Source organism: Phaethon aethereus (genome assembly GCF_964289735.1).
Source record: "Phaethon aethereus genome assembly, chromosome: 3".
In the NCBI taxonomy this organism is placed as follows: domain Eukaryota; kingdom Metazoa; phylum Chordata; class Aves; order Phaethontiformes; family Phaethontidae; genus Phaethon; species Phaethon aethereus.
In genome coordinates, this window is record NC_138576.1 from 75,270,117 (window position 1) to 75,291,068 (window position 20,952).

Consider the following 20,952-nt stretch of genomic DNA (forward strand, 5'->3'; position numbering starts at 1 on the left):
TTAGCAGCACTGTGATTTACTCTCTGCTTTCAATGGGTCTAGGTCCAGTTTTGGTTTCCCCACATCATTCTCTTCATTAGGAAAGGTTTTGTAGTTGGCAAGGATGTTTTCCACCAAGAATCGAGCAGCTTCATCTATGTTGATGTTGTCCTAAAAATGTTGAAAGCAAAGAAGTCAAGAGATTTTTTTTAAAATAGTCACACATTCCTATTAGAAGCTGGCCAAATATAAACACTCTTACAGTCTCATCAGCATGACACAAACAGTTTAGATGCATCAGGTCATTGCTCATACACTTGCTTGCTGAAAAACTTACCAGAAAGGTTTGAGACAGTTATTCCCCCAGATTAAAAATAGGATACTTCAACTCTAATTTAGTATACAGTCAGGGGATAAATGTCACCTGCATTTGGAAGACTCACAAATATTTCTGCGTCAGGAAAGATAATAGGCAATTACATTGTTCATAGTAGTGTTGTACCTTTTGGGGCCTTTTTCTGCTTCTGTTGCAGTTTGGATGCACTTACTCATGTAAAAGGACCTGTTCTATCAGCCTCAAAACCCAAGCTAAATCAGGGTGCCTCATCTAGCCACTCTAAATTTTCTTGTGCATGCTTTGAAAAGTACCTTAACATACACACTAAAGAAGTTGTGCATGCAGGATACCTAGAGCTGTATTTCATCAGGGTATCTCAGTTATTGACAGGCAAAACTGGCTAATGCCAAGGGGCCTTTGGCCACAGCTTTGAGCTGGCTGGGCCACTTGTTAGCTCACCACAGGGCTGCCACATTTGGAATCACTCGTCTTTGGTTCCAAAGGAAATACCACCCCAGGGCACTCTTCTGTCTCCATAACTGTAGATCCAAACTCTGCATGAGCAAGTTTAGATCATGAGAACGTTTGACCCATCACTACTGCACTTCACAAGCTTGCGGCTGTCAGGCACAAATTGCTTCTGGCAGTTTGCGGATAGGCACTTTTCCCTGCCCAGAGCGGGGAGGATTCTCCTCATTTTAGTGTAAAAGTTTGGTTCCTCACAAGAGGAAATGGCCTCAAGTTGCGCCAGGGGAGGTTTAGATTGGATATTAAGAAAAATTTCTTCACCGAGAGGGTGGTCAGGCATTGGAACAGGCTGCCCAGGGAGGTGGTGGAGTCGCCATCTCTGCAAGTGTTCAAAAAACGTGTGGATGTGGCGCTTCAGGACATGGTTTAGGGGACATGGTGGCGCTGGATTAATGGTTGGACTTGATGATCTTAAAGGTCCTTTCCAACCTAGTGATTCTGTGATTCATAAGTTATTTCCATTAATATTTATAATCTCTGCAGTTATTCTGCCTGTAATATTCTCCTTAATCCACAGGGAGTGGGCCTTATATTACTGATGAGGAAACTGAAGATTCAAGTATCAGTTCCAGCAGAAAGGCAAAAGCAGATTATCAGGATATTTCAGTGGCCCAGACTTAAAACCATAAACTGACTTGGTATACATAGAAAACAAAAAAGCTCCTCCTGGATTTTTGCTAAACTATTTTAACTACCTCTTCAGAGTCCTAAACACGTCAATTCATAACTGAACTTGGACTAATATTTTCTGGACTTTCCTCTGTACCAAGAACCTTGTTTTACATTGTCATGTCTTAAATGCCACCCTAAAATGCAAGCTGTCACTACACTTGCACGTTAGGTTTTGTTCCAATGCTACTTGCATTTATTTTTAACTCAACTTTGTTATAGACATGTGAAGCTTCAAGGAAGACAACCCAAAGCAGAGTCTTGGTATTCTTTTTGATTATGAAGAGCCTTAAAATGTGAGTTTTTAGGAACAGATAGGTGGGTTTGGGAATTATTTGTTCAAATGCAAACAAATTGTTAGCTAATTTAACTAAGTCCTGTCACTGTGTACTTTTCTTCCTTAAAGTAATCAGGAAGAAGCTTGTTACTTTATTTCTTATCATATTCCTCCTACAGACTTTTTTCTTGAAAAGTGGTCTAAGCATCACTTTGTGCCAATCCATCAGCAACAGTTAAAGGAAGTAGGCAAGCCAAAGGAAAAGAGGGACTTTGAGGTTTAGCTTACAATATAAAGGAGTATTAACCAGACCAGTAATTTGGCCTGTCAGCCACATTGTCTTCATCTAGAAGAACCTTTGATTTTAAGGATCAGTTGGGTTTTAAGGAACTGTTGGATCCCACTTTCAACTGAGTTACCACAAGCTTATCTGTGCATTGACCAAGTCTGTAGATTAAAACTGTACAATATATGAAGCTACTCAAATTTATCTCTCTGAATGAAATAGCCATCTGTCTTAGCTTAAGCTAATATATAAAGCAATTTGGTTTTCTCCAGTTCAGTCCTGACACTGCCTGATAATAGGAAAGTGCTTTAGTGACATTATCATCTGGGTGCATAGTTAACAAGTGAGCAAATAGCTTGTTCACTTCTGGAGTCTTACCACTTCCTACATGCAACAGTGAAGACAGAAGCTGCAATTTAAAAACCTGCACCTAAAGATTACTTATATCTTTTGGACAGTTTGATCAGTGTTTAGTAGTACTAACATCTGAAGAATGACACTGATCCTGACACATGCAAGGAAAAATGTTAATCAAGTTTTCCAGTTAGTTTTAAGGTACTCTGAATTTAAGATGCAGTTCTAATCTAAATCAAATATGCTGCAGGTCTTCTAACTTTTGCTGAACACTGCAGACTTGACTGTCACTTCCTATACTTAATGATTTTTTTTTCTCCACATGGCTATATTCATGCATTCTTATGCCAATACTTAAAAGAGTTAAAATACGTTTCCTTTTTATGTTCACCTTGGCAGAGGTTTCAAACCATCCAACAAAGCCACCTTCTCTGCAGAACTGGTCCATTTGAGAGGGATTCTGGCTGCCATCTTTCTTCTGGTCACACTTGTTTGCAAGAAGAACAGCAGGGATGGGGCTGCCATTAGGAAGTAATACTTTACTGTCCAAATCATGCTTCCATTTTGAAACAGCCTCAAAAGTGGAGCCTCTTGTGACATCGAAGACCACAAAAGCACCAACTGCCTCTTTGTAGTATACTCTGGTCATATTTCCAAAGCGCTCCTGGCCTGAAAGAAAGGACAGTGAGAGAGTATATTTATATTTAAGCATGAACTGTAGACAGCATAAATGGGCTTCTGAACCAAGTTAGTACACACATATTTGGCATTTAGGTCTAGTCATCTAGCTCATACAACATTGCTTCTTCTGTCCTATGTTACCTCACTGTAACAGCCACTATGTGTATCATACAAGTCAGATGCTAAAAGCAGTTTGCAATCACAACTACCACTGATTTTTTTTTTTTTAACTTATTTGTTGAGTAGTGTTCTTTGAAAAGCAATGCCTAAAAGTACCACCAGCTCAGCTATACACAAATTCTTTCCTCAAAAAAAGCATATGTAAGATTTAGATATAAACCAAATCACTTCAGCTAGAGACTTAAGCATACCCAGACACTCTTTCTGGAGGGTGAGCAACAAGGGTTTCTATAAGCTCCAAGGCTAAAGCCTTGAAAGCATCTTCTTCAGAAGTCACCTACAATATAGATTTTTTTTCTTCAGGACAAGCTCAAAAGGACCTAGTTTAACAGTTCTAGCTACATCTGTTATCTTTGACTTCATCTTTTAAGTCTGAGACCTTCTCTGGAAAAATTTACAACTGTAGGAGTTCTACAGCAATCCCAGGATTTGATACAAGATGACAAGAATAGTTGGAAGTTCAATCAAAAAAAAAAAAAAAAATCAAGAAAACCAATGGTCAGAGAGTATAGTCAACTAAAGCCTTTTCTTATTAAGTACAACTACTGTAGTCAGTATATTTGAAATGTAGCATTAGAGTGCCAGTTCAGTTATTGTTCTGTTTGGAAAGTCACACCATTATGCTGCATTTGTACTGGAGTAGTCATAGCAGTGTCAAGTGCAAGCATGTTGCTTGGGAAGTTCAGGCTACTAAAATAGCTTCCTGCTTTATTCGGAAGACATTGGGAAACACTTCAGTTTTACAGTGTACCATCACTTCAGCTTTTAGCATTTAGTGCATATGCAGTTTTAGAATAGATGGAGGAAAGTAAGAATTTTAATTGGAACATAGTTATCCTCTGTTTATACATATTCGAATCTGCCTTTGATTAGCAAGGACAAACACTTACAAGAACAACTGGATATTATCATCTTCTCAGAAAGAGCCGGAAATCTATTAGGTGAAGGAACTTGACAAGGGGTCCTGTTCAGCATCATGCTTTTCTGGCTCAGTTGCCTCATTTTAATGTCAGCACTTCAGTATACCAATTAGCTCATTCCTGGTAGACATTTTCAGAAAAGGTTGACTAAGCAGCTGTTAGAATTGCTGGAAAGCAGCAACAGTGAAATTCCAGACGACTCTAAAGCTCTACAAAGAGGACTCTATTTCTGGCTGTTCAACTTTAAAGTATGATGCCGCATAAGACAGCATGACTAGCCAGCATATTCCAAGGAGTAGAAATTACATACTCATTTCTTCACTACCAGCTCATTGTGAGAACAGGGAGCATGCAAGAGGAGAACTCCTTCCTCCGTATTCAAAGCTCAAGTTTTAAAGCAGCATTTATGCTGTGGACTCTAAGGCCAAGAAGCCAGGCACCAATCTGCATCTCAGTGACTATGTCACTAGGAGAGGCACATTGCTGACACAAGTCTCCCAACATTGCACACAGAACTTGTATACTAGTAACTCACATTTGTCTCCCTAAGCCCTTCCAGACTGGATTCTTATGCCTAAAAGGCAGTTTTAGTATAGCCTTACTGCAGTTTGTCATACCATATGCCCACTGTTTTCATTAATCACATACCAGTAGGAAAGATCTTGGCCAGAAGGCTTTTATTACTTCTGCAGATCAAATATGCCACATCTAAAGAAGCTTCACCTTTAGATTGTGGGGATTTTGTTTTTTTAAATCCAGGGTCAAAATTAGTTATATTAAGCCAGTCACTGCACATGGCACCACACAAGCCATGAGGACCTCCTCCTCAGCTTCCCCATTTGTTTAGCTGTCAGCCTCACCATCGATTCCTGTTACACAGGGACACCTCCAACTGTGCTAAAGCGGAGTCTTGTGTCCAATTCAGGCAGTATATCCCTTCACACCATAGGACAGGCCCACAAAAAGCAGTACAATCTCAACGTCTACAGTGCTCTGTACAAACTTCAGTCTTCTACTAAAAGATCTCTTCAAGTTTGGCCCTGAAATGGTCTAGAAATAGACATCACTTGCAGTTATTTACATGAAATTGCACATGAATCTGAAGCAGTGAGGGGAACAGTCCCATTAGTCCTCCTGTTCAATTGTGGAGATCTGTGGGGATTTCAGTCTTTTTAATTTAGGCTATAGGTTTTCAGAAAACTTGATGGATGTTTACATAAGAAAAGTTGTACTGATTAGTTGCAGAAAGGGTTGCTAGACTGTTACCAGCAAGGAAGAGAGACAGCATAATCACTACATATGAAAAGTAAGTTATCTGGAAATTGTGGAAAAGGTTATCAAGCAGTTATTTCCCAGATAGCCATGTTGACCTACTGCATGCACAGCTATGATCTGTTACCATAGTGAAGGACATTACCATTGACTGCATTCTTTCCTGCCTACTGCTCTCCCATCCAAAAAAAGGTTTAAAGATAAAGAACAGCTAGCAAGAAGGCCATACTAGCCTCCTATTGCTGAAGCCGGCACAACACAGTGGATCTAAGGTGTAGGAGAGAGGTTGAACTAGTACAGGGTCACATATGTGCTGGTTTCAGCCGGGAGAGTTAATTTTCTTTCTAATAGCTGGTCTAATGCTGTGTTCTGGATTTAGTATGAGAATAACATTGATAACACACTGATGTTTTTAGCTGTTGCTAAGTAGTTGTAGGGTTTATACTACGTCAAGGACTTTTCAGCTGCCCATGCTCTGCCCACGGGGAGGTGCACAAGAAGCTGGGAGGGGGCACAGCCAGGACAGCTGGCCCAGGCTGGCCAAAGGGATATTCCCCACCATACAGCATCATGCCCAGTACATAAACTGGAGTCAGCCGGGAAGCAGGAATCGCTGCTCAAGGACAGGCTATCGACCACCGGGCGCTAAGCAATTGCTGCACTGGGCTTCAATTGGTTTTGTACATTCTTTTATCAGTATTATCTCCTCTTCCTTTGCTGGCCTATTAAATTGTTTTTATCTCAACTGACACATTTTTTTCCCCCCAATTCTCTCCCGTGTCCCACCTGGCAGGGGAAGGCAAGCAAGTGGCTACGTGGTGCTTAGTTACCAGCTGGGGATAAACCACAATGTGGTTTAGCTTCCAAAGAAAAGAGACAAAGTTACAAATTATATCTCATAACCAAACTTGAAGAGTCCTAAACACCACCAAATGTTTTTTCTTGGAGAAATAACAGGGGGCCTAGCATTGGCCAGAAAGTCTGGTCATCACTCCGGTAAGTTCATCAATTCCATTTCAAAGAGAATTCCCATCACCTTTAGTCAGTCTTCCCCACCCACCTGGCCCAATGCTTTTACATACAATGAGCTGGAGAGCTGCACTGACCGGTAATCACCCAGAACTGCCTGGCAGTTGCTTCCTTGGCACTGGTGACTCCACATGCCCCCGTGTCCCCCAGAGTACATGAAGCTTTAACACCGTGGCAGCCCCTTCCCCTGTTGGTAAAAGCCAGATGCGCTATACCAGAAAGGCAATGACTGTCTCCTAGCAGAGCAGCGGACTAGCTGCATCCCCTCGCGGGGTCCTGATCAAGGGAGAGGCCACTGCCAGCGGGGTTGTGTTAACTGGCAGATTCAGGAGCTCTGGAATAATGCAGAAGCCAAGGTTAGCTTTGCGCCGTAGCTTTTCTCATTGCGTGAGAAGACAGCAGTCCTGGTAGGAACATAAACCTGCACTGAACTGTACTTTACTTTGGACTCCATAGCAGTCACTTAGAAAGCGTGGGCTTCAGCTGTCCAGAACAATCATTTCAGTATTATTTCTAGCTGGCTTTGACTTCTGTCAATAAAATTTTTGCTCTCACAGTGTGAGTTTTGGATTTGGAAAAACATTAATACATATTCTTCTGTAATTTAAATTTGGGTGAAAGTAGACAACTGATGTGCGTATCAGCATAAAAGCCTCTATATTTACATAATAGATTTAAGCTTTACATTGGGAGTATTTGATACCCCTTGCCCCTAAAAATACACACAAGCTCGACACCACTGTAGTATTACAGATTAATGCCTTTTAATAGGTCAAATACACTCCAGTGTGAGCGCTGCCCTTTCCTAGAGTAGCCCAAACTCCAAAACAGTTTATTATACAGCTGCTTTCACCTCTAGGATTCACATCCACTAACAATAAATCTGACCTGCATACCAGTTTATGACTACTCTATCCTGTCTATAGGTCTAACAAGGATGGATATATTCTTTTAATTCCACAGAAAGATGACAGAAGCAATAACACATGGCCTGCCTAAGTAGTAAGTGTTTTGTTGTAAAAGGTATATGACATGAGGCAGGAAAAAAATTCAGTATAAACTGAGTAGACTTTCTCTACAATCCTGTTATTACTGACAATACTCATGCTTTAGGCTGAGCTTCTTGTAAGGGACACAGAGCATTCTAGACAGCCTTTTGAAAATTTAGCAGGACTTTCAGGCAAAGCTTTTGCAACCGCTTTTCTGCTTGCAAAAAAACTCCTGCAGAAAAAGCAAACTGCAGAACACAACACTCCTCCAAAGTCTGGAGTGTGAACATCATTCTCTATGTAAGTTATTAAAACTAAATTAACTCAATTTTTGCCATGCTCAGTTCAGCCAGGGATTTGTCATTCCCTTTCCAAAGTCCAGCAGAATTTTTGCTGTAGTCATTTCACCATGTGTGACAATAGTGTTGAGCTGTACCAAAAGTGCATCATACCCCCGGAGGGGGCAAAAGGCTAAAAGTGACCAAATGAAACTAGACTTAAAACCTCCAGCACGTATAGTCATGGAAGGAAGAAGACAGGAAAAGTACTTGCTTACTACAGCAGTATGGAAAGAACATCAAAGGATTAAACATTTTGGTAGTTCTAGTGCCTTGACATAAACCTGATGGTACCACAAAGTTATCCTTTCTCTGTGCTTTAGGGGTCCAGGTGTAGATGAGGAGCTACGTTACCGGGCAGTCATCGTGATCAGAGGTTTTGTCTGGGGGTATGGAAGCGGCTGCATGAGATGCAAAGTTCTGCATTCTCTAACCACAAAGTTTTCACATCTAAGTGACTCGGCACATATTGTCACCATATTTTCCAGTAATTGCAACAACATTAAGTGAAATACTTGCATAATGTCATGCACCAGGAACTAATACAGTTCCCTACAGCAGCACTATGGGAATTAAGTTTAGTTTAAAACTGTATCAGAGCTTGGGAGCTATTGTTGCTTCCCAGTTTACAACGTAATACGAGTAAATCTGTTAAAAACAACATGAAAAAGTTAAAGCTTCTAATGTCAGACCTGGCTATATCTTTGTCCTTTACTTCACTGCAAAAGATAAGTTATCATCATAAGATTCAGACACTGCCAACCTTGCCTTGAAGTACATTTTAAAGAATTTCTACAGCAATCTTTCCCAGCGTGAGGTATAAACAAGAGAGTCCTGTTTATCAGCAGTATGACTTATTGTGGCAGTTCTTGCTTTTCATTAGCAGGAGTTACCCTACACTCCTGCCATTATTTTTGCTCTTAACTCCTCCTACATGATGGGAATTGAGGCTAGAAAAAGCAAGCTAAATGTACAAATGACCGCTGGATATGCATGATATTGTGTTTGTCAGGGTTCCATCTCCCAGACTACTTACCATACCTAGAAGTCTTAATACATAGTTTATAAGAACTAACAGAAACCTGGTCAAGGAGAGTAAAATGAAGAAGCTTCCCCAGCCATACTTTTTTTGCTGTGAAGGTAAATTCTGTTTTATCTCTGTCACTACCAACAGTATCGCACGAGTTCCCCTATTCTGTAAAAATCTAAGCCTAGTCTTTTCTGAAGCCATACAACTCAGAAGTCAGAGTTGTAACTGTTGCATTTAAACCTTTAATATCTCATCCAGATTACAGATGGACAACTGGACAAAGTCTAACTTCTCTTTCAGATGAGACTAGCAGTTCTGACTTATTCCAAAAATTGTGTCATTAATGAGGAAGTTATAGATGTAGATAACCAAGTTATAAAAGCCTGACAACTAGAAAAATGATGAAACAAATAGTTTCTTTTGTTGAAGTAACATTAGTTCAAGTAATCTTTGACAGAAGAATCAGCTTAATGGGTGTCCAGAGCTCAAAAATTGATTTTAACAAGTTTGGCAGTTCCACATCAAATAATCTTAAACTAGAGATGCATAGTTTAGACGAAAGTCATCCAAAAGTGAATGCACAACTAGCAGAAGAGTTTATTCCAAAGCTGTTCGCTGCTAACTAGACAACCACTGCAATGAAGTTTTACAGTCTTTCCCTGGACCCAACAATACAGAGTTGTCAAGTCTGATAAATACCAAGAAGTCCTCAGTTTATTAATAAAGCCAAGCAGCTCTTGCTAACATTACCCTTCAGAATGCTGAAACTCGGTGTTCAGTTAGTTTAAAAGGCAGTTTAAGTTCAACAGAAAGAAGCAATATACTACACAGGATAAGTCTAATCTATAAAGCCAAGCCAAAAAACTATCCAGCAATACTCCAGTAGTGAAGAAAATAATCAAGAGACCCAGTGAATCAAATTAAGAGTTCAAAACGCACAGAAGTAGCATCTTGCTAGTGTGTTTCAGTTACTCTGCTTTTCTATCAGTGAGTACTATACACTGCAGTGAACTCAGGCGTCACAGGATGCTTATTAAGCTATAGTGAATCGTTGTAATCCATTTTAGTCTGGGAATACTTGAACATTCTCCTTCCATTGTGAGAAGGGTTCTTAGATCAACTATTTACCACGACCACTAATAATAAATATTAGTAATATCAAAATTCAAGAAGGGTCATTTGTGACAGCCAGACTAACTCTAATTTGACTGCCAACACCATGGCTCTTAGGTCCCTGCTATCAACTTATTAGCCACACAGTGTGCAAGCACAGTGCCAGACTAGTTGTTTCAGACAATTTCCTGGACCGTAAGCCATTCATGCTTTTATTCATCTAGACAGGAAAAAAAACCCAATTCAACAGTAAGTAAAAACCCTCTTTCCAGCCTTCCTTCTGACAATGAAAGGCCTAACCTAATGAGCACTCTCTTCCCTGCTCCAGTTCTGCTGCTTTACAAAAGATTTTCTCCAATGGCCTGAATTTCTAGGATCAGGCTTAGCATACTAACATCAAGGAACATCTGAGTCGCAGCTCCTTATTTACAACTTCATTTCCCAAATTCATGTCATTCAATGTGGTAGATTTAAGCTAAAGCACCATCCAAAACAGCTGGGCATGCAGCGCAGTCCTCTCACTGAGTTAGAACCACTGTCCCTTTCAAAACTCACCCAAGTCCCTTCAGGAGCCACAGGCAAGAACAGACTACACTTTGGATGCCTGTTGGTCCTACAGCTGGATGTTTGGCACAATACAGCAAATATCCAGAAGTGCTCTGAGGATGCATCTCCCAGTTCTCCAGACATCTTATGTACATTTTAGCATGACCTGGGTCAGGTGTGATCCGACTGAGGCTCCTTTTTGCCAGATATATCAATATGCTACTGGCAAGCTACCACTGCTGACAGCGTTCCCCCTCTCCCCAAACCAGCACAGCTTGTCCCAGGAGTGTCTTACCCAATTAGATTGAATCTGTTGTTCAGCAAAAAGTAGGTTAACCAAGCCACTGTCAATATTACAGGATATGCTCAAGTGTTTCTACTTGCTTTATCACATGGGTAGCAGCCATAGATTGAGAGCAGGCAGACTCTGAGATGGTCAGTGCTAGATGTCACTTCCACTCCTTATTCTAACCCATTTAAGCTATTAGTACAAAGTTGCCAAGTGTTTAAACCACAGAGGTGTTGAACTATACTAGCAGCTCTAGCAGATATTAAGAGTTAAAAGGCACATCTAGCCTAACTTTTACTTTCCACCACTGTGGAAGTAATATTTGGTATTTGCGGGTCTGGTGACAAACACCATGATGTTAAAAAGCAAGAACTACAGGAATATATCATCCTGTATTAGACAGGACTACAAACAGTTTCACTGACTGCAGCTTTTACAGTTTCTAACAGACAAAAGCAGCCTCGGATGATTTTAAGTGAATTGCTAGTGTCCTTTCTTACTAATGGTAGTGTGGGAAAGTTAGCTGACCACTGGATGGACCTCTTCCTGACAGAAACTGCCCCAAACCGTTCAGAAGAACAGTCTTCAGGGAAAAGGTAACCAGCCAGTTAATACTTGTTCAATTGACTCCCACTTTAACCATAAGAGAAGACCTTTGGTGCTCTGGTTATGTCTACTTTAGACAGCTGCAGGGTGCAGTCGAGGCAGTTCTGTTGAGTGAGACTATCAGAGACCTGACATCCACAGTATACTATATATACACCATGTACAAGAGACTTTGTAGTCATTAAAAAAAAAAATATCACTGAAGAGTATCAGTTCAGGTGCAGCAGTATTTTGATTGTTTAAATCATAAAGTGTTTTCACATGTTCTTAGAAGTCACTATTTCATTCTGAAAAGGTAGGAAGTAGTTTGCTCTAAAGCTTCATTGCACAACAAAGCCAGTTTCTAACCTAATAATTTGTTAGCTACCTGAATTCAAGATCGGCGAGTAGTCTTTCCATTCACTGTTTGCTCTCATTATACTTTATTCTAAATCAGGACAATCCTGTTCACTACCAGTGAAACCACAAGAGCACCGATAAGCAAGTGCTCGGAAGTTAAACACTTGATTTCCATTGGGAACACTGACCACATCTATCATCCTACTAGATAGAAAAAGCACAGCATTCTCTTTCACAAAGACAGAAAGCCTTCCTCAAACAATTGCACAGCTCTCTCAGGCAAGTCTACAGCAAGACTGAAACTTTTCATTGCTGCCTGTAGCCTTGGGCTAATCTAATGATTTAAGATTCTCCAAAATGACTTTAACAGCTTACTGTTTTTAAGAAGTTTAGAGGCAATATCCTGCACTTATGGTTCAACTGGCTTTGTCCAGCATCAAATGTATTATATGTAGAAGTATGACAGTCACATTTGTATAAGGAAGTTTCACCTGTTTTTTGCTTGCAACTTTGATGAACAGCAAATTAACAAGAGGAAGTCCCTGACTAAGCACTAGATTTCCATCCCCAGAAGGAGCGTTCAGCCAAGCTAAATGAGTTCTAACTAGCTGTCAAATGCAGCATGTATGGAAAAAACTCTCCCTGCATTAATATTCAGAAAAAGTTGACATAGTCCACTTAGTGCCAACAGCAGCACAATTTCCTACCTTGCTTTAACTAGACTTAGACAAGTCATCTGCCAAAGTTAAGCTATTTTCATGCCTGACACCCTTTTAATCCATCTCCTTTGGTGCACTGTCATGCAACCAGAACTGTACTGTATACTTAACAGTGATGCTGCATGGCACTACAGTATTTCACAACACACAGGAGAACAATTCTGAAGTCAGTTTGTCAAGAACAACTTTATCACGAGACTGAAAAAATGTTAATCTCTAAAATGGTCAGTGTGTCATGGCACATCGTGTGTGATTGGAATTTTGTATCAAATAGCTGCCACTTTGCTCCACCCAGCACTCTAGCCTGGGAGCATTTAGAAAACAAGTTCCCATAAGCTATTTGCAGTGACACTCAGAGGCTTCTTTTTAATCTATTATTTGAAAAGCAGACAATAAGGAATATTGGTTCTCATTTGCTGGTAAGCTAGAAGCCACTACTACTGAAAGTTTGCTATGCTTTCTCTAGACAGTGTCAAGATATTTATTTCTAAACAAGCTCTATAAACCCCTGAAATCCCATCATTTTTCAAAGCATAATCTTACCACACCATCTGCCTTTGTTCCGTGTCTCCACAGCCAGAGGAGAACTTTGAATGTCTAATATTCTACCACAGGTAGCTTGAGAAGCATGTTGTGCTTTGTAGTCACTGCTTGCTGCTGGCCATGCTAGCTTTAACACTTGCAAGAATTTCACAAGAGTTATTCCTATCCTTTCATACAAAAATATAAATAGAAATTACCTTACTGCAAATCAGTTTCTTCTGACATGGCATACCATACTTCAGAACTTCTGAAGAGAGTATTTGGAGGGAACAGTTTACAACAGACTACAAAGGCAAGGCAATGGTTACCACTGGAGTTCAAGGAAGACATTTCCAGCAGCTGTAAGACTGAATCCCAGCGGCCTTGCTCGCTACTGAAGGGAAGAAACTTATTTTGTACAGTATGTCGGAGCCATTTTTAAAGCCAGGCAGCTAAAATTATTTTCTTTACTGCATTTTTTAAGACAGGTAATCAGTTTAGAACAACCCCAACTCCAGTTGTACTTGTGTCCACGCACTTCAGTGACACCCTGTCCTGGTGTACATATAAAGAAAACCAAACTGGTAAGAAGCAAAGTAGTGATGTAAATAAGGTGAAGACACCAAGACTCTGAAGCTGCAACACTGATGCAAGGAGAATTGATAAAGATCAATTTACATTCCTGTAAACTCCATACATTAAGAGAAAAGTCTATATTTAATATTGTCTACACCAGTTTGTCTCTGAAGGGTAATGCACTTGACTTGTCAAACCAGCTTAATTTCTGACTACTCAAGTCAGTATTACATGAAGGGCAAGAATTTAGCCAATATTTGCCTCAAAAAAAGCTTATGATCAACGTAAGTTAGTGATTTCTGCAAAGATTTCTAGTTTGTTTTATAATTTGACCCAGAACTTAGTTATGTTGTGTGATACATACTATTTTGCCTCTCATATGCTTTATTGCACATAAGAACTTAGGTTATCATTTCCCTTTAAGGTATTTTCCCCCCTCTGCCCATTTGATGGATACCCATCCATCCTTTATTCTCTGTATCAGAGTGCTAGGGAACTATTTTTATTGTAAGCTTGTAGAAAGCATAAAGCTTCTGAGCAACTGCTATATACGGTATGAACCTTATCTATTTGAAAATAAGGCTGAAGCTCCATCTATTCCATAGTGATTAGAAGCTCAAGCACCATACAGTACTTTTAGTTGGTATATAATATAGCACTAAGCAAAAGAACCTTCACCAATATGAAAACATGAATGATTCAGTACTCCACTGGTAAAAGAAGGAAACTGCTTCATCTGTTAAGACCTATAAGACCTATAGCTGTTAAGACCAATAACTATACCTTGCTTGATAGCATCGCATAAAAAATTACTTAAATAGAAGAATTCAAAAAAAGAAAGCATGTTGACATCCAGAGTCTGCATTCAGAGATGTCTGAAGGCTGGAGACACGCCAAAAAGAAACGAGTTTAACATGTTCAGCGCTTATTTGGATACTTGGCTGTAGAGCTCCAAGTACAGCAAGTCATTCTCCACTGAAAGCTCCTAACTCTAGTTCAGCTGTTCCAGAAGAGTGACAAGAAAGGACACCCACACAACATTTCCCACAGAGGGGTGGTTTCTAGAAGGAAACCTATAGTACGCCTTCAGTTCTGTTTCTCACCTCTACTGCTTCTAAGTGTTTAAAACCTTTCAGCATGAGCAGGCCTTCTACTTTCCCCTCCTCAATCTTTATCTGCTAGTCTTGCATGTTTCCAGCCAACATCATCCTTATGTACTTTTTCTCATATGAGATTTATACTTAAATGTGTGCAAGCAGGAAGTATTCAGAAATCAGTCACAGGTCTTTTCATCAGCCTGGACTTAATCACATTTTCCAACCCTGACTGGGAATTTTCTGACCTGCCTCAGCTGTTACCAGAATAAGTGCTCGTATCTCCAGACGAAGGCAGCTGGAACCTCCATCACCATAGAAACTAGGAAATAACCTCAGATCACTCACAGTTTCTGAAAAACCTCTGAGCTCCGAGTTCTGTATCCATTTCTGATGCAGTTATTTATGTGCACATTTTTCACTCTTCCTTCCTCATCATACTAATTAGGTATCTTTACAACAGTGAGGGAAAACACACACAGTTGGGAGCAGGTTATGCCTAGATTCTCTTGCCTCCATTCTATGCTCACTTGTGTAGAGCATGTTTAAGATACCAAAGTACAGTAATTCCTCCTCTGCTTGGCCAATTTCATAGCCATGCTCTTCCAGTTAGAGCAGTACTTCAGTTTTAATAAACACTTTTACGAAGAAATTCCAATACAGTCCTGGAAGAAGGGTGCTATTACACCAAAGTTAATGAGAATTGCTCAGTCAAAGCTTTAAACACAAAGTTGTCTACCAGTTATTAATGACATTCTTCAGAGGAAGACAAGCTCTCTCAGTCATCTGTAACTTTTACCACCCCTGCTCTCCAGAGAGTTGCATGTTCGTACAGGCTGATGTTAGTAACAGTGATAGTCAACGTGATCATAAAGCAGCAGCTAATACTACTCAGTTGCTCACCTTATTAGAGCAGATCAGAAGTTTTTATGATACAGAGAGTCCTTAAAGTCTTCTTTCAATGATATTTGACATTCATCAATACGCTATATTCACCTCCTACACTACCTTGTGGTCAGTACAGTATACTTACTGAAGCAGCACGCTTATCAAGTAGGACTCACTTGTGTATCGAAATAGACTTTAAAGCACTTCCCTATCATTAAGTTTCCTTTGTTTTGAATCTCTTTACCACAATGACTCACTCCTATCTCCTATTTATGTCATCAATTATTTATGTCCTTTGATCAAGGGGGTTAACCTGGTTCTAACACTTTCAGAATTTATCCAGGAAGAGAGATTTATCATAACTCCACATGTCAAGATAAAAAAACAAGAGTAATGCCTAAGGGCAGCTAACATTTAGAAGTTTTGCTCCTGTATGAACATGCATGTATCTGTTCAGCTTCTTTCAGAATACTTCATGCTGCAACAGAGACAATTTGACAGTGACTGATCAGTCTTACTCCCAAGCTCTTTCATCTCCATTATTCAAGAAGCTACAACTTGTGTCTAAAAACTAAAACGCCTGAGTATCTCCAGAATACACAAGTCTACGCACAACAGTGCCCTTCTTTCCCCTTCACTATTTCACACCTCCTTCCCTTTGATTCTGCTGCAGGAATTTGCATTACTTTGTACCTTTCAAGAAGGCTATTTTCAGCAGAAAAAAAAAGCATAGGCAGTGTAACATTGTCATGGCCTATTCGATAGAACTATCTAATCACTAGAAAAAAAACATCAGCTAGCACAAAAAAAAAAATTGAAGTCACTCAGGAACCTGCTGCATTGCAATACACAGCACAATCTTCATCATGTTGGCTACAATTACATCGGAAGCCAGCACAGCATCTGCATTATAATCTTTAGCTGATGACTGAACTATATGGTTAGTTCTTACCAATGATTTAGGTGCAGAACCTTAGACTGCAGCACCCAGCTCTTTGAGGAAAGCTTTTTATGATGAACTGTTAAATACAAGCTTTGATCTAGTGAAAAATAACATGCCTTACTATGCTTAAAGGTTAGACTTTAATTCAGAAGTCTTTTTAAATGCATCAAAATCAATTCAGAATGCCAGCACCATATTGCTTGCAGGGAAGTCACATGTAACATTACTTACCATAAGATTTAGATCTCCTCAAGAGATCTAAAGCTGTTTGTCCGCACACACCAGCAGACAAAATTATCTACATGAGCTGCTGAAAGCCAGAAGAGAGATGGGCTCATGAGTTAAAAGGGAATGACTATCACATGCTCAGATACTTTGTTACACACTTCAATAAAGTGCTTTAGGGAATATGAGCTGTGACTATATCGAAGCTATCTTCAACTTGGTCCTCTAATAATTTCTATATAAACCTGTTGACCTCCCCAGGTATTTAGAAATATTCATGAGTATAGACATAGACAGCCGCAGAACACATTCCCAGGTTAAGGACATTAGTAGTTTTAAGACCATGAAGCCACCCTTATGGATACTAAAATCCCATTTATTTTAATGACTAATGCTTAACTTCTACAGGAGTCTGAGCTGTTACTCTCACACTGGCTAAGCACAGCCCAGTCAAAAAAATCACTCAGATTACTTCTCTTCTTGGTCTTGTTTTTCAGTTGGGGGAAGGACCCCCAGCCCCTTGGAAACACAATAGCCTGAACTGCAGGCTATTAGATTAGACATAAGAGTTCAGAGTGCAAACTGCAAAACAGTTGTGGGGGTTTTTTTTCATTTTTGCTAGGGAAAGATGAGTCAGGAGTTTCATACGAAAGTACACCACACTAAAATAGGAAAAATATTTCAGTGTCAGGAAAAATTTTAATTCTTCCGTCTATCAGCAATATTAGCACAAGCCTCCAGGTATTTATCAGCAGCTCTTAACTCAGCCTTCACCTAGCAGTGTCCAAGATACATTAAGGGCAATAATCAAGAGTGAAAAACACTATCTTCTAGATCTTGAAATTAATGCATGGGCATATTGATAGGACTTCCCATAACGTAAATAGGTTCTGTCCAAACAGTTACAGCTAAGTTTTTGCCTAGCCTGTTGAAACAGATTGCTTTGGCAAAGCACACAGCCTACCCCAGTCTCAGAAACCAAGGGTTGAGAAGTTAAACACAAGCATGGCAGCCTGCCAAACCCCAGGATCCCGACAGACTCCCCTCTTCAATCTTTGGAACCCCAGACTTGCCAAAATATAGCCAGAGCATTGTAGCAGCTTGTACCCATACTTCTAATTGAGTTACAGAAATTTAAAACTGATCCGTAAAAGGAACACATCACAAGAGAAAGCTTGCCAACGTTTTACTTGCTCTCCAAAACAGCAAGTAGAAAATATTTTCGTTTGCCCTACAGGCCACCAGCAGGAAGTTCTATGGTGTGTTTCAGCATATGGCAGTAAGAAGCAGGCTTTTTAGTTTGAGGAATCGTATTTGAAGTGTTTTAAGTTAACCTTTAGAGCAGAAAGGCCAGAAGCTGAGGTACAGCTGGTCTGTCACAGGGTTACAGCAGCCACATGTTACCGCTTCCTCTTTTCCGAGCTTCCACTTGACAAAGTGTAAAGCTCACAGAAATGGTAGCTACCGGTTGTTGCCCTAGTGTCTTCCAGTAGCATAAGTTTAAACAGTAGCATCTGAAATAAAGTCTACTTTTTCATATCCAAGGAGATATTCTGAACATGGTGGAGAGGGATGAAAAGAACTGCAAGGTAATACCTGGGCTGCACACAAAACTAGAAATGCAATACCAGCTTGAGATGATTAAGGAGTTGAGGGGCCAGACTTCTTGTAAGATCCCAGCAAAACAGAGTTTGTTCTGTGGCATTTAACACCGCAGCATAAGCAAAGTCAACCAGGACAGGTATACAGTTTGGAGTTTTTAAAACAGAAGTATTAAAGAACAGTTTTGAATTACATAAAGGAAAGGAATGACCTGTAGTTTGGACAAGTGAACAGGGCTTTTCTGCTTCTGTGTGCTCAAAGTACCTTTTTGACACACAAACCCATGATTTCAATGTAGAACTAAGCACAACGCAAGTCCCATTCCCTCACTCCATGTTGCAGGGACACAAATTGCTTTTAAAATTAAGTAGGTGACTCGAAACATGCAAAGTTTGAGGGCAATTTTAGCTATTTGAGTTACATTTAACGTGTAAAGTGTATAACCTACTTGGAAAAGATATTTATTTCTTCTAGAAGTGTTAGGGAGCCATAACCAGGAATGAATTTAAGCAGTAGCCATAACCAAGGCCACAAACACCTGAGCAAGCAGGTCAGAAGGAACAGCAGAAGAAGGAACCTGCCGGGAGCCCTGGAGCCAGCAAGCAGAGCAAGGCAGCTTTTTGAGGACTGCTGTAAAACCCTGGGCCAAGCCAAGAGTCCCACAACATCAGCCAACAGGAGCACACACAGCCTATAAAACATGAAAAACTTCACTCCCACATCGACACCTCCCTCAAACACGGACAACAGGAGTTGCAGGTCATAGGGGGAAGAAGAAAAACAAGAAGACAGACTGTACAGCCGAAATACACTCTCCTCCGCAGAGGCCGGGCCCCGGGACCCCCCCAGACAGCCGGGTGCACAGGCCTCTGCCCTCTCGGGGCTTGCCCAGCAGAGAGGCGCCCGCCCCGGGCCCTTACCTGCTATATCCCAGAGCTGCAGCCGCACCAGCGTCTTGCTGTCCCAGTTGATAACTTTGAGCGCGAAATCCACCCCGATGGTGGCCCGGTAGTGCTGCGAGAAGAGCTGGTGCACGTACCGCTTGATAATGCTGGTTTTACCCACGCCCAGCTCCCCGATCACCAGCACCTTGAAGAGATGCTCCCGGCACTCCGGCACGCCGGAGCCCGTTCCTTCCCCGCCAGCCATCCTCGGCCTCTCCCGCGGAGCGGAGCGCTGCGGGGTCCGGCGGGGAGGCCGGGCTGCCCAGGGCCGCGGCTCTCCCGCCTCTTAAAACTTTCCCAGCCGGTAACTTTATATATATTTTTTTTTTTTTTTTTTTCCTTCCCCCCGCCTCCACCACCCCCTCTCCGGAACAGGCTGAGCTGGGCCGGCCCACAGCGGGCGGGGAGGCGAAAGACGGGAGCGGGATGGAGGGGGAAGAAGGGACACCCCGCAACCACCTGACTCGCAGTCACAGGACGCGGAAACTCCGCGGCTCTTATAAAAGCCTGAGGGAGGGCGGCGGGGAGGGGCAAGGGGAGGATCCGTGGGGCAGCCGGTCACGGAGGGAGGTCCGCCGCCTCAGCCCCGCTCGCCCCGGGCACTGGGGTGCCCCGGGGGAGCGCGCGGGGCGGTGGCTTTATCAGGGTGTCAGCTACGAGGAGGACTCCAGTAACCGAAACTGGCATCCACAGTTCCCAGTGCGTTACCGGGCTTGCTGTTGCCCACCTGGAGCCAGCTTGGGACCCCGTGAGCGCAGGGGGTTTGCACCCCGGCCGCCTCCCTGCAGTTGCACACCCTGCAATAAGGCCCGGAACGATATAACCGGGGAGGGGCGGTGCCGAGCTCACCCTGGGAGGAGGGAAGAGCAGTGACGTTGCGTAGGCCGTCATGTGTAAAAGGCTCAGGTAGCCGAGGAAGAAAAGAATCGCCTCCTCGTTTGACAGGATTCCTACCAAACACCTACAACTAAATTAGGTTCTCTACTGCTCCTGAATTAATCTAGTAATTTTTTTTTTAATCACTCTCTGGTTATTTTAAAAAATATTAACAGACACCTTGTTAGAACCCAACATAAAATAAGTTTCCTGTCCCTAGGACTACGTAGTACCACATGTGCAGATTCTGTTAGGGGGAAAAAAAAAATCTTTGCTAATATGCTTTCCAAATGAAACACCCCAACCCCAGGCGACTGTCCTTGCGACGAGAGGATGGAATTGTGCAGTTAAGTGGTACCGTCTTAGTGCTGTGACGTTTAGGTATCATGTAAATTCCTTAACACAGCTATTTCGTGCCGGAGAGCAATCAGGACTGCTCTGCACGGGAAATGTTATGTGACTGCCTAGTCAACATGTGTGCGCACAAATTAGGAGCCCATGTGAACATCTAATTAGGAGTGAAAGGATGCCTTCAATGGGAAATAAAGTTAAAACATCTGGTTAAAACTGATCTGGCAGACAATCATCACTTGCTCCTGATTTTATAATAGTTTATTGCATTTAGTAATTACTTTGTCATGCTTTAAATTAGTGGCTTCAGTAAAATAACCCAGACTTTCTCAGTTGGCTTGGAGCATAGTTACTTCCAAGTGACAGAAAGGCAATGCACGCAATGTAAATTGGAGTGGGTGAAGAGAATAGGTGTTCGGCAAAATGAGGCAAAAAAGCTAGACTTCTTGG

The 20,952-nt window shown here is 41.4% G+C and overlaps 1 protein-coding gene across 1 annotated transcript; it reads right to left on the bottom strand.

The window, feature by feature from the left end:
- On the bottom strand, nt 1–19,956 carry RAB32 (RAB32, member RAS oncogene family; the record flags this gene model as incomplete). Its single annotated transcript, XM_081997194.1, has 3 exons — nt 19,252–19,956; nt 2,822–3,099; nt 1–150 (listed from the first exon to the last, which is right to left on the bottom strand). The coding sequence occupies exons 1-3, from the start codon at nt 19,478–19,480 to the stop codon at nt 1–3; spliced, it is 657 nt and encodes a 218-aa protein (XP_081853320.1). The 5' UTR covers nt 19,481–19,956.
- Between the last annotated feature and the right edge of the window lie 996 nt (nt 19,957–20,952).